Source organism: Alosa pseudoharengus, unplaced genomic scaffold, assembly GCF_046254945.1.
Source record: "Alosa pseudoharengus isolate Yale_2024_CS ecotype anadromous, Long Island Sound unplaced genomic scaffold, YU_APseudo_1.1 YU_APseudo_1.1_scf_22, whole genome shotgun sequence".
Classification (NCBI taxonomy): domain Eukaryota; kingdom Metazoa; phylum Chordata; class Actinopteri; order Clupeiformes; family Clupeidae; genus Alosa; species Alosa pseudoharengus.
Window position 1 is genome coordinate 25,373,333 of NW_027468680.1, and position 18,040 is coordinate 25,391,372.

The 18,040-nt window shown below is 39.6% G+C and overlaps 2 protein-coding genes across 2 annotated transcripts; both read right to left on the minus strand.

The window, feature by feature from the left end:
• Positions 1 to 1,531: 1,531 nt before the first annotated feature.
• LOC143138972 (thrombomodulin-like) lies at positions 1,532 to 3,571 on the minus strand. Its single transcript, XM_076299481.1, has one exon. The coding sequence runs from the start codon at positions 3,432 to 3,434 to the stop codon at positions 2,331 to 2,333; it is 1,104 nt and encodes a 367-aa protein (XP_076155596.1). The 5' UTR covers positions 3,435 to 3,571; the 3' UTR covers positions 1,532 to 2,330.
• A 785-nt stretch (positions 3,572 to 4,356) lies between these two features.
• Positions 4,357 to 6,356, minus strand: LOC143138971 (uncharacterized). Its single transcript, XM_076299480.1, has one exon. The coding sequence runs from the start codon at positions 6,223 to 6,225 to the stop codon at positions 4,528 to 4,530; it is 1,698 nt and encodes a 565-aa protein (XP_076155595.1). The 5' UTR covers positions 6,226 to 6,356; the 3' UTR covers positions 4,357 to 4,527.
• Positions 6,357 to 18,040: the final 11,684 nt, after the last annotated feature.

Genomic DNA, 18,040 nt, shown 5'->3' on the forward strand with positions numbered 1-18,040 from the left:
AGGCGCGCGCGCGCGCACACACACACACACACACACACACACACTGTGTCTTGAGTGCTACTTTATGGGAACATCAGCCAGTGTGACTAAGAGCCTGACATGTTTCACCTACTAGACATAGGCTTATAAGATTTCTGCTTTTATTCCATAGGCAATAACAACTGACAAGTTAATGTGATCTTATTTATGTAGCCTAATGGCTCAATCAGGTCTCTCATTTTTATTTTACATGTCTTATTTATTGTAATACATTACTGCAGTACATAACATGATTTTTTTTAACTCAGTGTTTTTGTGACTCAGGTCTGTCTGGTAGAGCATTACTCTCACACTCAGGTCTGTGTGTGAAAGAGAGAGAAAGGTGTGATATGAGTGCATGACTGTTTTTGCACGTGTGTGTGTGTGTGTGTGTGTGTGCAACCTGTGTGTGTGTGTGTGTGTGTGTGTGTGTGTGTGTGTGTGTGTGTGTGTGTGTGTGTGTGTGTGTGTGTGTGTGCGCGTGCGCGTGCGTGCGTGCGTGCGTGCGTGCGTGCGCGCGCGTGTGTGTCTGTTGCTCAGAGAACAGGAATGTCGTTGGGATTCTGGAAGGGCATGGTGTGGGCTTCCTGTGCTCCATGGAGAAAAGGCTCCAGCTCTTCATCAGGAAGGCCCTGCCCCTGTGTATGTATACAGGCCAAGGCTGTCTCCTCTCCTCTGAAGTTTCTAACCTGAAGATTGTGACTCTCTGACATCCTTTTCAAGTGCGGATGTAGCCGACAGGGATGCTGGAAAGGGAGTGCAGCCGGAGAACTGAACCTGAAGCCTGGAACAAGTGTTGTGCTGAACGCACCAGGTTTTCTATAGTCTTTAAAGCAATGGCATCTTCATCATCAGCGTTGATAGCTCTGAATTAATAAGATAGAGATTGTTCCATGTAATGGATAGTAATTTTAGACGATGGATCAAGTTAACCAAATAATTTGTAATCAAAGTAACCAACAGGGGGACAAGAAGGAAATGAAAAAGAACAATCAAGATAACAGCAGTATACCGTATCATAATAATGATTTGTCTTATAATAAAATTGGGTTGAAGTATTGAACTCAAACTGTAGTTAATACATAAACTCACAACTCCTGGAGATGGTTTTAAACCCAATAGGTAGATAAAATAACAAACTGAGTAAAATCAAGTCTGTTTCTCTCTCCTCTGAAAAACTGTTTTAGCTGCAACAAACCCTCCATCAGTTCTTTCAAATCAATCCACATCAACAAGGTCTCCTCTGTTAGCAGGGCAGATGCATTAGGTTGGATTTTTTTTTCTTAACCCAAAAACATGCAGAGGCTTTATTAAGGCTATACGTATGATTTTACATTCAGTAAACACAACGTCAAGTTCTACTGCACTGTCTATTGACCTCCACATACTTGCAAGTCTGAGTAATTGTTCATCAAAATGTCTTCAATACATTACTATTCAGTTAAATTCAGTTCATGTGTTCATTAACCTTTACTCAATGTATCAAATAACAACAAAAACGTCTGCAAACCAGTAGCTCCCGAGCAAATATTTAATTACATGACCAATGTATCATAATTGCTATGGTCATCTATCATACGTTTTAAACAGATCAAAATACATACATTTCTCTGAAAAATAACCATTAAAAAATCTGAAATGTGTCAATCCAGAATTTGAAGCTCATGCCGTGTCTGTTCATTTGTCTACTTTCTGCGTTCGCAATTGAACACATTTTGCATTATGGTGCATATACTGTAGTCAGACATTGAACACTTCTCTGACTTGTTAAGGCACTGCCCTTCGTGCATGTACCAATGTTCAAGAAGGACACTAATTGCAGTTATGTGAGCTTAGAGTAATGCTCTATGGCAAGGTTGTCTTCTTGATTGGATATATAAAATACAATAAATACAACATAAATATAATCAGTAATTGATGCTAAATGCCCTAAACTGATGGATGATATTTATGTTGGTATCCGAGCTCAATGCAAATCCTGAAGAGATCTTCTGTGCCTCTACCCAGGCCTGCTGATAAACAGGTGTATGCTTGTTACTCTGACAGAACAATTCTCTACCAATGCACTGAAATCCAGCAATGCAAGTCAATTCTCTTTTGGAAAATACATATAGACCAACTTATCAAAGGCTCTAGTGAATAAAATGAGATATAAAGAAAAATAAAAGAGAAATGAAATAAACATGAAAAATATAAGAATGAGCTCAAATTAATGACAGACAGTAGCCCAGACAGATGAGTTGGCAGTGTTACACAGCTGTAGAACCATTACATGTTCATGTGCTTTTAAGCAAAGATGCCAACAAGGCTCTTCAGCTATAACTACTTTGCATACGATCTCTATCAGATGTTGAACTGATGTTGGGCTCATCCATTTTTTGTTTCCAGTAACGTACAAAAAACATAACTGCGACAATGCCCACCAAGATCAAAAGTATGATACCAATGAACTTGCCTGGGGCTCCTGCAGATGCATGGCCCGTAGTGTAATTTACAGACGCTGTGTGAATGACACTATTAGTTAACAAGTCAATATTAGGTAACAAGTCACTCTCATCAGACTTGACGCATCTATCCTTGCCCACAAGTCTGAAACCATTTCTGCATGAACACTCGTAATCACCGAGTGTATTAAAACAATGGGCATCATGACAACTGCCTTGTTCACATTCATCGATATCCACACAAACATTTTCTTGATCCAATATGTAACCATCCGGGCAAGAGCAGGACGTGCCCACACAATCCGCAGCGCAGCTTTCTGAAGTACATTTAATTACACATCGCCTTTGATCTTTCCTGTTGATTACAAAGTTCGGAAAACACGAACACTTAAACCCATGATCTACCCCAGTGCAATGATGTTCACACGCGCCTGATAGACAGCCATTGGTGTCATAGTAGAAGATACTGTACTCCGGTTCCTCCAATTTAAAGTCAAAGCAAACGTCTTCCGGGACATTTTCACACAATAACCCATCGCTTTGGACCTTACACAGTTTCTCAGTCCATGTTAGGTCAGCAGAGATAGATACGCAACTTGGAGCGCACACCGTCTCTTTGCTTCCCCAATTAGTAAACTCCGTGGTTTGCGAGCCAGATGTCCAGATGTACCCTTTCAAGGGCGACATATCATTTGTACATTGCAAGTCGGGAAGACGCAGACCTATCCAGAAATCCCCGTGCATATCCATGAGCAAGTCTCTAACAAGATCACTCGCAGCCTTCGATGGCACTGTTATTAGTTGGCCTCCCATATCTTGGCATAGTTGTTTAGATGTCTGGAAATCTGAAGGAAACTTAAAAGCAGCTTTGCACACCTTATTGTTACAAGTGCAATTTCGTGGTACACCATCACTCGAAAAAAACAACGCAATGAAAAAAGTCAGCCTAACTGAAAAACGAAATAATTCCATTATTCGTGGATTGAGCCCCAGCCTTTTTCTGCTTGGTATCGTCGATCCCGACTTGCCAGTAACATGCAACTACGAATCGAGCAAGAGCTCTGTGTGAACCATCCCTGCCACTTCCTGAGATAAGACTTGTAGTGGAAGGAAATAAGTTCGTCAGAAATTCGTCAGAACAGAACGGGATATGAAGATTTCACAATGACGAAAGGATTGAACTGTTCTTAGACCATGAAATTAATCATTAATAATAATTTATAGTGACTTTATCACCACGTTACGCTGAAATAGTAATTCCTATCAACATATGTAATGGCAGAACATGACTTGGATCATAATTAAACCCTTGTATATTTTTTGTTACACAGCCAATGTCCTCGGGTCTGGTGGGCCCATGCACACATTGGCTGTTAAATCAATACAGCCATAACAATTTATGTAAAATAACTTATGTTTACTTTAGCTGAATTACCAATGATAGACATAATTTATGGTTCATATTTGTCATTTACCCCTGTGAGATCACATTTATGATCATATGATCATTTTCGTTTTGATGAGAAAATTCCATTATAAAAAAGGTTAAAAAAAATATAAACAAGATTTTTGATCATTGGTGCTTATTTCTAGAACTTAATCAGAACAGGTGAAAGTGCTTGAAATGTAACAATGCAGGTGCAGAAAGACTACATTTTCGCACACAGACTCCTACACTCAGACACGCACACAGGCGCACAGACACACACACACACATACAGTAGGCCCAGTTAGGAGGAGGACACAGTTAAGCTACATAGCACCTTATTTCAAGGGTTAATTAGGCTAGATTATCGGTTTTATTCAGTGTTTATGTCAAAGATACACCTTATACGAATTCCAGAATATCATCAACATGTTTGTGGTATAAATAAGTACAAGAGTTGCACAACAATGAAGCTCTAGTTTTAATTCAAAGCGCAATTCTTGTGCTGACATGTTTTGAGTGCAGGTGTATAGCCACATCAAAGACTCAAGACTAAACAATGATGCTGTTCACACTTAAATTACCATACACATGTACACAGTACACTGTCCCTTAAATCAACGTGTTGCTGTTGAACATTCATGTCATGTCATGTATTTTCTCTGGCATTGGTCCAAGACCAGAGGACACCCAACAATAACTGTCCGCCGTTGGGCTTGGTTTCTTCTTATGGCTCTTAGAACGATTACAGCGGCAAATGACGATAACAACAGTCAGAAAAATTAAAATAATGAGCGGTATGACTGATGCTAAAACACAGACCAGCACCCACGAATTAATGACTGGTGCTTTATATACAGAGTCACTGGTGTTGCTAAGATCTCCAAATGGTGCGTGCGTAATGGAGTGGTTGGATGGATTTTTGGAAGTAGAGGTAGGTGAATAAGTAACCACTGGGTCAGCTGTAACCTGTGGTACTTGAAATGGTCTCTGTGTGACCTTGGGGTCTTGTGTATGCTCACTGGAAACTCCAGACTTTTCTGCGATGCAAGATATTCCATTACCCGCCAATTTAAAATTTGGTCTGCAAGAGCACATATAACTCCCCACGGTATTTCTACATTTATCTTCACAACGATTTGTCTTCAGATCGAGACATTCGTCAATGTCAACACATGACAAACCCCCGTCCAATGACTTGAACCCTGCGGAACAGTAACAGGAGAAGGACCCTAAAGAATTCAGGCAACCTTGATGACATATTGACTGGGTACACTCGTCGACATCTTGACACTGTCCATCGGCTGAAGTAAAGCCCTCTCTACACTGACAGGTGTAACTTCCATTGGTATTACGGCATATGTGCTCACCGCATGGAGGTGACACAGTACACTCATCGATATCAACACAGCTGATCTGATCTGCTGCCAATTGGAATCCATCTGGACAGACACACACGAATCCGGAGGTGTTAGTGAGGCAGTTGTATTTACATGGTGCAGACAGGCAATGATTTTTAAGGATGCATGAGATTCCATCATCACCCAGTTGATACCCGTCATTGCACCCACAGTGAACTCCTGCTTCTTCTGCAACACAAAAATGTTCACATCCTCTTTCCACGTTCTCACAGCTTGTTTTCCGATCATTGCAGAACGGACCCGGAGATGTCCATGCAAAAACACCGTCTTTTTCTTTACAAATCGTATAATTAAACTGACCAGAATCACATAATATCTCAGCAAATGTCCCATGCGGCCAACGAGCAAAGCCACTGTCTTGATTAAAAGGAGTGGCCGAAAAGGGGACAGTGTAACTTACAGTTGAGGGTCCCATCACCGAAAGGGTTGGACACGTTCCTTTGAAATAAAAGCGACACAAGTAAAAATGTTTTGTTTTGCAAGACGTGTCAATCCACTTGAGGTCAAGGCTGGATGATCTCTGAACTACAACGCAACGTTCTGCAGTGCACGTGTTCTCTGGATCTTTTTCCCAGTTAGAATACTGTGAATCCTCTGCTCCAGAAATCCATTTAAAACCTTTTAAATTTAAGATGGGCAGGGTGCAGTGACTTTTTGGTAGCCGAAGTCCGATCCAAAACTTGATGTCTTTTTCGCTGAGCTGTGAGACAACGAATTCCACTTCACTTAATTCAGATTGATCTCGAATAGTGGCTATGTCGCCTCCGAGGTCCTTACACTTGTCTGCAGTCTCATGAAACGAAAGTCCCTCACTATACCAAGTGAAGCAAGCCTTTGGAGTGCAAACGGTTGCCGTTGGAGGAGAGTGTACTTTACACGCAACAAAAATGGGGCACAGTAAAAGCAACGACAACATTTTACCCTACCTAAAATAATACATAAATAAATGGTTTATCAAAATAGCATATAGTTCAGTTAAGTTTGCAGCGCAATGCTGAGAACCCAATAGTTAGCCTACACGCCCCAAGACACAGTGATTGAATCGTACACAAAGTGCGACATCCTGTTTTGTGGATTACTTAAAACGGAAATAATATCTTGCAGCAGGTTTCTTTTGTCTCCTCTTCCCTCTAGTTCCTTTCTGGAAACAAAGAAGCTGCTTCCTTATTTCCCCAGATGTCTTCGACATTATAACAGTCTGAAAACGTTTACGCAACTCACCACAGATTGGTAAAACATACAATATTTAATTTCACTCATTAATTTGTACTTTTTCACAGCGCACATATATAGCATATGTGCTGTTAAGTTGTCAGCGGTAGCCTAATTGGTGGCTTTGCAGCCTTCCATGACTGAAAGGACTTTATCGATAATATCTATTTCTCAAACAATTTAGTATAAATTACCTAAGGAATATAACCCTAGTCCCATGTATAGACTAACTTTAGGTAGGCCATGAAGTGTGAACAGGCCCATGCCTCACACAATGAAGTTCCAAAGACAACAGAACATCATTAGTCCCAAGGAAAATAATAAAAGACAGGTATACAACCTTGACCATTGACCTCAGATAAATTGTGGAAGGATGGGTGGTACCCTTATTTACGGTATGAACATCCCATAACATTTGCTATTTCATGGGATTTAAACAGGCAGAAAGATAGGATTATAAAAAAAATTAATGTTCAGATAGAAATAAATTATTTAGTCAATGTATATGTACATTTCACTTGTCCACTCAAAAGTTCCTCTTCTCTGGCTGACATCTGCAGTGGCGCCAGGTTATTGTTCCAACAGCCTGCAATGTGTAGATAAATCTAGCTGTGCATCCTGTGTTTGTTTAAAAAGGCGGGGTCACCATTTCAATGGGAGGAAATACCCAAAGAGCCCAGTCTACTGTTTTCTTGCATGAATTGGTCTCTCTTGCTCTCTCTCACCTTTACACACACACACACACACACACAATCATCTGAAAGTAATTTTATGTAGTCTGAAATGTGTACCTTACAACTTATCTCAGTGGAGGCATACATGCACAATTTTACCTGATATTCTTAATAAAAAAAACTAAACTTGAAAGAAGGCCAACGTAATTTCGTGAGACCTGGGGCCTCATTTATAAAAGGGTTGCGTAGAAACCATCCTTCATCTGATCTTAGATCATTTCTGAAATGATCGTACGTGTGATTCAGAGAAAACGAACGTACGCACAAAAAAACGTGCATACGCCACCCTTCCAGATGTGCCCATTATAAATCACAAATGAACGTCAACTTGTGCGCAGCCGGATGGTTTTAGGTCTCCGCCTTGTAAACACCCCCTCATCAATAGCATTAGCATATGTTTTAATGAAATCAATGGCCTAAAAGCTGTAGCTTATGTAAAATAATATATTGAAAACATTGTATAGGCCTAGCCTATGCCATCTGATGTTAACTATATGCGTCAGTTCGAATAGCTTACCTAATTATGTTTTTTCCAGCAAAGCTTTCTGGAAAGAGATCCATGTCCATTGTCCTCTGTTCGCTTTCATTCCTTTTGCTTGCAGTAATGTGAATAATCAACATTTCGTATGTTTGTAAGTAAGCTAGGCCTACTTATAGAAAAAAAATGGGTAGGCCTAGCTTATGAAGGAAAGACCTCTAGGCCTATATAATCCTGTACGTTATGGTACAGTAGGCTACTGTACGTTTCCAGTATGACCCAGGGTAATATGCTGATTTAGCCTACAAAACAGAGGACTAAATTATAAGCGTGATATGTCATGTAGGCTTAACATTTCTTTTAGGGTAGGCTATGTTTTTGCTGAAAAAGTAGCCTAGTCCGCCGGTAATTTTTCATTCATTCTGCATATCTTTGCTATCGTTTTCTTTCAATAATGTCCAATGGCTTAAACATTGTCCTTTATTGTTTGCTTTAGGCTTACCTTTATATTTCATCCTACATTATTCAACTCACGTATTGTCATCTGATCTTGGGCACTGCCAGTCAAAAAAAGCAAACATGTGCGCGCTCTGCACCTCTTTACGCAACATTAAATATGAAGATGCCCTGCTTTCAGAGGATAACTTCCGTCCCTTGGTTGTGTAGGCTATATATGATATAAAATATCTATAGCCTACATTGTATAGCTTACAGTCAAATATTACCTTTCTGTTACGAAGCTGGGAATAGGCCTATGAGCGCAAATTAGGATGTAGTGGAGGCTAAACGCGAGTAAACGCAGTTTATCCACCTCTGAAATTTCAGAAATAGAGTTTAGGCCTACCCACCTCTTATTAGAGTTTATCCACCTCTCAAAAACGTTTATTCACTTTTAACATTCAAAACTGTATGATCAAATACTATCCTATATTCCCAATACTGCACAATAACCTCCAACATTATCAAACTGTTCGAATGCCTTTTTGAATGCCTTCCTCTCCTAAACGAGGGTAATTGGACATTTGATGGTCAATATTAGATTGGTGAGAACACTAAATATACTAGATCACCTGTAAGAATGTTTCAATTAGGCTATTCTATCGTAGGTCTTGGTGGGTTTTTTTTAGATATTGTGAAATAAGTATACGTCTTTTCACTTTCTTAAGTGGGCTATAGTTCTCATTAGCAGTTTTATGCCAAACCATGAAACATTAAGCTGCGTCCAAATCTTCTGATATTGATCATGCATATGACAAAGAAAGACATGTGACCGTTGGTCTTGGAATTTTGAAAATGCATCGCACTTGGACCTCAGATTACTTGCAGTACCCCGGCATTACCACAAGGAAATGGTCGTACGTCAAGTTTAAGATCAAATCTAAGATCTAAGATCAAATCTGTGCGTAAGAACGCTTTATAAATGAGGCCCCTGGTCCTCACAGGGTGGCTGGAACCCAGTGTTTGTTAAGTGTGTTGTGTTCTTTGTGTGTGTGTTTTTATTTTACTTTATTTTATTTTCTCATCCATATGTTCTCTCTGCTCACCATCGTGGTGCTGGACCCTCAGCTGTCAAGAGCCCCGTCGCCATATGGTCATGTTACTGGAGTCATCCTAGGGACAGACGGAAGAGTCTGCACTGCAGTGGTCGGGGTCTAAGACAAGATCATACACCCGACTTTTAGCTTGCCTCTCCGCTCTCTCTGCCAGACATGGATGCGGTCAGCCCTTATTAGTCACTCTCTTCAATGCATCCTGTCTTGAGACCTTAGACCAGGGGTGGGCAACTAATTTCCCCAAGGGGGCACATGACAAACTGGGACTGTTGAGGAGGGCCGGACCCAAAATACCGAACTCAAGTCTGAACTCAATTCTGTCCAATTCTATTCTGTTCTTGTATAACATTAAGTAAATCATATGGTTTTGTTTACTACTCGTAAGAACAGATGAAAATGTGAGGGAGACAAAGGAAAAACAGCAATAGGCTATTTAATTTATGTCCAGTATTTAATCCTCATTCTCGAAAATGATTTTTTGACATTGACATTTTTTTTTTTCAGTTTTCAAAGACTGATATAAAAAAATACTACAATATCTATATAATTAGGCTAGGCCATGAAAATGTGAAGGAGTCAGTACAACCATATAGGCCTGTGCCACCATTTCATCAACACTCAGCAATATTTCATCATTAAATCATTACCATCATTAAATTAACTCTATGCAATTAGACTATGAAAATGTGGAGCAGACAATAGTAGGCTGTCATTAGTTAATCAACATGCACAAAGAAAACTATTTTAAAAATGTAGGCTATGTTTTTGCTTTAACTTTATGCACAAAACTGTGATTGGTCAACTCGCCCTGTGTGTTGAGCCGGCTGCTTCAAGCAACCTGTGGGTAGTAGCATCATACTAGGTCGCTAACATAAGCTTTGCAAATAAACTCAGACATATTTTGGTTACAATGACGGGGTTATCCGAATGTAAACTATCTATCTGCCAGTAACGTTTTGAAATTAACACTTTGTATCGCCAACAAACAGCAGGAGTTCGTTCTGACAACCTTTGCGGTGGTGAGCGACGCAGACATAAGACACACAAAACTTTAAAAGGTTTACGCCGACTTAAAGGCAACTGCATTGTGTCGACGCAGAAGCATAAATTCTATTCACCAGCACAATTCAGTGAGCGTGTTTACATCGTATGCATCCACGCACAAATGTATGGGCGTACAAATAGCAGTCGCTTTCAAAATAAAAGCAATGATATTGATTTGCGTGCATTATCTCTATGTTAGGCTCTTGACTATTTGTTCTTTCACGGACCTTACGCAGGCCGGTCAGGGAAAGCCCACGGGCCGGATGTGGCCCGCGGGCCGTATGTTGCCCATGTATGCCTTAGACTGTGTTGCCCCACTAAAACAAAAGCGTGTCAAAACTATCACCACTCCATTAGTGGGGTACGAATTGTATTTCCGTAGGATTTTTTTGCTAAAATTGATTTTTTTGTTTTATTTGCTTTATTTGGGGTCCTACTGTTGAAAAATGACGGGGTGCAAATTTTCTGACCCCGTTTTGCCCCCCCTCTGGCGCTTTCTCACCTTGGCCAGGATACTGACCACACACTACATTTACTAATAATGATCACATTTTCACAATCTTGGTGTCAATTTAGGGGTTATTGAGGATGCTGAGTCCATTTATGACAGTTTCATTGTGATCAGAAGTTGTTATGACTCTTTTTTTGCAGTAATAAAGGCAAATCCAATGGGGCAAAGTCGCCAAACAGTAAGTGAGCTCATATCTTGGGAACACTTTGATGTATGTTAACGAAACTTGGTCACATGACAACTGACCCCCTCCCAAGGGTACACAACAAATTTGGTGTAATTCGGCCACTGGGGGCACTATAATTAGCGAACCTGCGTTTAGGGGTTACAGTATATCATGATGACGTAGGGTTAGCAAAAAAAATCCAATGGCTAGTCATAGTCTTCATACTCATATTAAGGATCATTGCAAATTTTCCCCACTCATTATAAACAATTGGCCATTTTGGATTTTCCTTAAAGAGAAACTAAATCATCAACAGTCACAACTTTATTTGGCCCCCTCATTGCTGCTTGCCAATTTTTGTCAAAGATAACTATTTCAACAAAAGATATATGTGTTTTAATTCTGTCTAATTACACAAAGCTGAGAATCACATTGCTAAGATACAGACAGAAGATACAAGAAGACAAATTTATCAAATGATGCCATTTGTAATGGATGCCAGCTAAAAATCGGTATATAAAAATCGATGAAAATCAATATCGGATGAAGAAAATATGATCTTTTTTTGTAAACAACTTCAGTGTGACAAGCAGTATGACACATAAATACCCCAGAAATGTTTTGTGGGCGTCAGCAAAAAGACCTGGGTTGATGCCTACATGAAACTTGATGATGATGATCCTGTCATCAGTTGCTTTAAGAAGCTTGGTGAAGGTCCATTGCCATCTAATCTCATCAATGGTCAACTTCCCCAACAAGTCAGAGGTCTAGAGCAGTTTGTCTGCAGTGTCTATAGGTCAACTGGTCACACAACCCTACCAGAACTGAGGTGGGAGCTATTTCGGACCAGGAACTTGGAGGGAGAAATGTTACCTCCGACACGAGCTGCCTTGTTGCCTCATATCCTTTGTGCCAATTACATTGCCATGCGTGATAAATCCTACATTTCAAACTGACCAGTTCTTCCTCAGATTGAAGAAAATGGTTGGACTCTCCAAGAAGGAGTTTATGTTCCTGTGACATGTCTTACACTCCCTGCCCCTAGAACTGTGATAGAGTTGACAAAATGTGTGTGTAAAACCCAGTGCAAAACACTCAGGTGCACTTGTCACAGACATGGAATTCCCTGTACTCCTCTTTGCAAATGCTTTGCTGGTGACTATGAAAATGCGACCAAGCATACTACATATGAGGATGATGCTGATGAATGATCGATTTATGTAGAAGTGTTATTTCTAAAGTGTTTTATTTCCTGTTCATGTTTATGCAACTTTACATTAATAATTAGTTAATTTATCAATTAGTTCATCAATTAGTTCAGTACTTAGTTAATGTACACTGCCATTGCAGTAGAGCTACAGTACATTTTGTATTAGTTTTATTTCAAAGATGTTAAATGATTGATTGCTTTATTAGCTATTGTAAAGGAAAATATCAGATTGTTCACCAGATTGTTAAAAAACACACAAAACAACAACAACAACAACAAAAAAAAGTATCTAAACACATACTGTATCTGCTCACTGAGACCTTTAGTCTCTAACTCTTTCTAAAGGCGCTATATCTAACAAAGTTATTATTATTATTATTACTATTATTATTATTATCTAAATTACTCTTCAAGTTTATACTGTGTATTAACTTCTTGAATGCACATAACTTAGAGTGTATATAATCAATTTGACCAAAAGCCTAGAAAAGCCTAGACCACTACCAACAAATGAGACATAACAATTTCTGATCACAATGAAACTGTCATAAATGGACTCAGCACCCTCAATAACCCCTAAATTGACACCAAGATTGTGAAAATGTGATCATTATTAGTAGATATATGTGTGCAGTCATTATCCTGGCCAAGGTGAGAAAGCGCCCCCCAGAGGAGGGGCAAAACGGGGTCAGAAAATTTGCACCCCATCATTTTTCAACAGTAGAACCCCAAATAAAGCAGATAAAACAAAAAAATCAATTTTAGCAAAAAAATCCTACGGGACCATTATTTCATGACAATTCGTACCCCACTACATGGTTAAATGCCACTACCCGTTCTGTCAGAAAATCTTGCAGGAAAGCAGAGCGCAAATGGAAAAAAGAGAAGCTTAGGTCTTCTATGACCTTTTCAGAGATTCTCTAAAGATCTACCAAAACTCTGTTGCTATGCATATAAACAATAATGCTCATAGGCCAAAAGTTTTATTTAATTAATTCTATTATAAATCCTGCCTCTGCATCATCTACTTTTGCCCCATCAACAGAAATTTGTGAGAAGTTCCTCAACTTCTTCATCGATAAAATTTACAAAATAAAATCTCAAATCTCACCTCCGAATGCGGATCCCTCAGTGATAGAACTTTCACCTAGCTGCCTCCAACAGTTTCAGGCTATATCTTCCTCCCAGCTTTCTGAGGTGGTCTCCCATATGAAATCTACATCCTGCCACTTAGATGTTTTACCTGCACGCCTTTTTAAAGAAGTTTTTACCATCATCTGACCTCTTATATTGGCCATAATTAATCACTCACTAACCAATGGAGTGGTCCCCTCAGGTTTTAAACGTGCAATTGTGCAACCTTTACTGAAGAAACCTAGCCTTGAGCCCAGTGACCTGAAGAATTATAGACCTGTTTCTAAATTACCTTTTCTGTCAAAGATACTAGAAAAGGTTGTCCTCTCTCAGGTTTCTTCTTATCTGAGTGAGTTCAATATATGTGACAAATTCCAGTCAGGTTTTAGATCTCTGCACAGCACTGAATCGGCCTTGCTTAAAGTCCAAAACGACATTCTTTTAGCAGTTGACTCTGGATCTTACGCCCTCTTAGTGCTTCTTGATCTGAGTGCAGTATTCGACACCATCGACCATAACATCCTATTAAAACGCTTGGAGGATGAAGTTGGTCTCCAGGGTTCTGTTTTGCAATGGTTTTCTTCTTATCTTAGTGATAGATCATTTTCAGTTAGTTTAGGCAATTTCTCCTCTTCCTCTGCCTCTATAAAGTGTGGTGTTCCTCAGGGTTCCATTTTGGGCCCTCTTTTATTCTCTCTCTTTATATGCTACCCCTTGGCTCAATTTTTAATAAGTATAACATTCAGTATCACTGCTATGCAGATGACACTCAGTTTTACCTGCTTGTTAACACTGATGCCATTTGTTCATTGGAGAATATTTTTAACTGTCTCAGTGAAGTCAAACGCTGGATGGCAAGAAATGTTCTTCAACTGAACGAAAGTAAATCGATTTACGGATGATTGGGAGTACATACGTTGAGTTGACATTCAAATCATGTCATTCGGATGTGTTTTGAGAAAGTTCGATGTTACCGTTTTTAGTCAAAGCTCGTTAGCGTGGAAGTGAGAAGGGCATATTATTTCGCCGCTACAAAACGCTATTTTTATACCTCTTCTACAGAGGCGACGAAATTGTGAATTTCCAGAGCACACACTCTAAAAACAGATTGGTTAAAAAAACGACTAATATCGTTGGTTAAGCATATATAAGTTATTTTAACAAACATATTGGTAATCATTAAACCAATACATTAGTTATTCATTAACCAACATCATTAGTTAAGCAAATATTGGTTAATTTAACTAAGACATAGGCAATCCATTAACCAATCTCATTTGTTCATGGATTTTTTTTCTCAACAACCAATTAAATTGGTCAGCACTCACTTTAAGAAAATGAAATAACTAATATTATTGTTTAACCAGCTATCTGTTAATTTAACATGAGTTATCGGTTTACATTGAATGTACCATATCCAGGGTTTCCGTGGGGTCTTTGAAGTCATTTAAAATATAAAATAGGCCTAGCCTATATTTGTGAAGCTTCAGGAGTTTTGTCTACACTTTACCTTTGTTAGGCTATATTGAAATTATTACAGAATTTTCTTGATTAGGGTAATGCCCCCTCTGTGAAAGTATAGGCCTATAGGTCCTGTGTACATGGCTGCCATTTCTGCATAGCAGGTTAAAGTGGATGATTTGACTGTTGATTCACATAGACTTATTCATAGTTTTCTTAAAGGCGCTCAATGCCTTCAGCCCTTCCCCAGGGGGACCCTGCAGTTTGGACTGTGTCGTGCTCCCATCAAGCCCTTGACTGAAGCGGAGTGGTTCACAAACCAAATAGGCCTATAGCCTATATTAAATAGCCTATATTAATTTAGGTCTTAAATTGGCAGATGCACCAGTGCGGTGCATTTTGTGCGGACCATGCCACTTGCTTGAATTGTGTCTTCTATTTGAGGGGAAGTGAACTTTTTTTCATGTGAAGTTGCAGCCTGTATAGGCTAGTCCTAAAAAAGTGTAGGCTATACCCTACCCAGAGGGCTCCTTGATGTCAATTTGATGTCAATAATTAGTCAAGGCTTTGACCACCATGTTGAGCATAATTTCATACTATTTTAGCTTTACAAGCTGGCTTGCTTGTGATTGTAAAGAGGTCCAACAGGGACATGTAGCCTAGTCACTATAAAACTTGGGTCAATATGATTAATGTTAAATCAGTCAAATTGATCTGAAATTGACGTCACACCATAATATGAGAATCATAATAATCACAATAGTAGTAATAATAGCCCACTAGGCTAATGTTACTATTGTTTGTACACTTCTATCAATCCGTTTAGTAGCCATTTCAATGTAACAGTCTGAAATGGCAACAGTTAATCATTTTCACATAGGCTACGATTGTTTTTAACGTTCTTGATAAGCACACGCACACACAGTAATTCCCGAGAATGTCTAATAAGGAGAGAACCTTCACTCTCGGAACTCTTCCGGTGTGGTATTGCATCTAGGGGCGCTCACGGGCGAGTCCAGAATGAATGGAGGTCTATGGAGCTGTACCCCTCAAAATCCACTTTTCTCGGGATATAATTTTTTTTCAAGTAATTTGAATATTGTATTCGAAAGGGGAGGCAAAGACAATACACTTGGTTGAGTATTATATTTTTTAAAGTCACTTAATTGTTCTAAAAAGCCTTTCAAACGTGCCAATGACGTCATTCATTAGCATGATCGATCATAGCATAGCATAGCATCAATGCTAGCGTGTTATGGGCAACAACAACCCAACCTGTAAGAAAACGAAAGGACATGACTCCCGGATTATTTCACTTTTGATTGAAAATCCATATCCATTTTGCGAAAAATAAAATAAAATCTGAGGGTTTCAGTTGTTAAATAGGTGAAAACAACAAATGTAGCCATGTAGCTCCATAGGACCCCATGTATTTTGGACTCGCCCGCGATCGCCATCTAGGTGAACTCTGGTGAACTGCAGCCAAATTCGGTTTGTATGGGATTAATCAGGGGGTCAAGAGCGTGCAGATTAGCTTCGGCATGTTAGCATACGCCATTTTCAAATATGGCGCTGCATGGAGCATTTGGAACCAGCTCCATGCACGAAAATCCGTGTTGGGCACGAGCTCTCATGCGCGTACATGTTGGTGGGCGGGTACCTATCCGGCGGCTACAGCCAAACGTTATTCAGTGCGTATTTCTTGAGGATCCTATGAGAAGACGTGCATATTATGGTTGTTTATCCATCATATGACAAATAAACAAATAAACAAATAAAGAAAATTGTATTGATCTTGTTTCGTTGTTGTTTGTCCCGAACAAACATAGCCTAAACATGATTAAAGACAATAAATTGAACAACAGCGGCATAAAGACCTTGTCTCGTTACACCATGGGTCTCCAACACGTTGCTCTCAACCTATAGCCGCCCGAGCTTGCCAGAGGCTGAAGCACTAGGCTACTACATTTAAACACAATTATTGCCGCGAGGCATTCCAGCCTACGAATTTAATAAAAAGTAAACCATGCATAATTAAAAAAAAAAACTCAGTCTAGGCTACTTCGCTATGCAATTAGGTTTCCATTAGAGCACAGCGCACGTTCAATGAATGAAGGAAAGGCCTTGTCTCGCAATAAACAGCTGGAAATTCCAACACTTTTTCAACTACACAAAACTTTACAGTGATCATCAAATACCCTCTAGATTTAAATGCACATCAGTCTCAACATTTAGCTATATAATAAAAGTCAAAAAGTAAATTAAATCCCATACCAAAACCGAAAATCGTCTGCGTTTGATAGCCTGGTATGCCGCTCCAAACAAAACGCATGTCTCACAATAACGTACAATGTAAGAAATAAAGGTCTGCCTCGAATAAGCATACCTCAAATAAATACCTGTGCTTTGCAGCCTAAGTAAATAGCAGACCCTGGACATAATTTAGGATTTACGGAAATGCAATCATACGATGTTGGACGCCTGGCGATGCTCTGGCCGTCTACTGTGCCTCTGACACCGCTGCTTCATTTGGATGGTAACTCCACAGGTGAGCGCGAAGATTGGACGTCGTGGATGCGTAAGTAAACTGTTTTTTGCTGAGTCCGCAGACAGCATTCTCTTTAACCATTACTTTACCATCTGCGGTGTACAACTCAAAGTAAAGACTCCACATTTTAGATGAGTTGGGGACGTAATTGTCCGCTCAGGCTGACCGTTTTGTGCGTTATCTTCAATACTATCTTCAATATTATTTTCAAAACAGGGTGGCTATTGAGGGCTCTGGCTCCAGTCATTATTGTGGCTACTGGCTATTATTGGCTTGATTTGGTCATGGGCCAACGCTAGAATACGTTTAGAGCACCCGCTATGAGATGGCAAACAATAAAATAAAAAACAAACTAATCATAGACTGTAAAAATGCGCTACACTTGGCACTAAAAACCGAATAGTTTATTTATAGTTCGACTACGGATATTTCACGTCAAGTTCGAATGCATATTTGCAGCAGGACAGCAAGCAGACCGCTCCTAGTTAGAGCCGCTGTGTTATCCAATGAAATTAAGTTGCGCTTCAGGGCGACTCCACTCAGACTCCATGCGCGTTCCCGAGCAACTTTTTCTTCTTCTTGTTATGAGGCAAGGACTTTATGTGCATTATCGCCACCCTCTTACTGGAGGATGACACTCTTTTTACAGAATATCCAATAAAAATCGACGTTGGTCCATG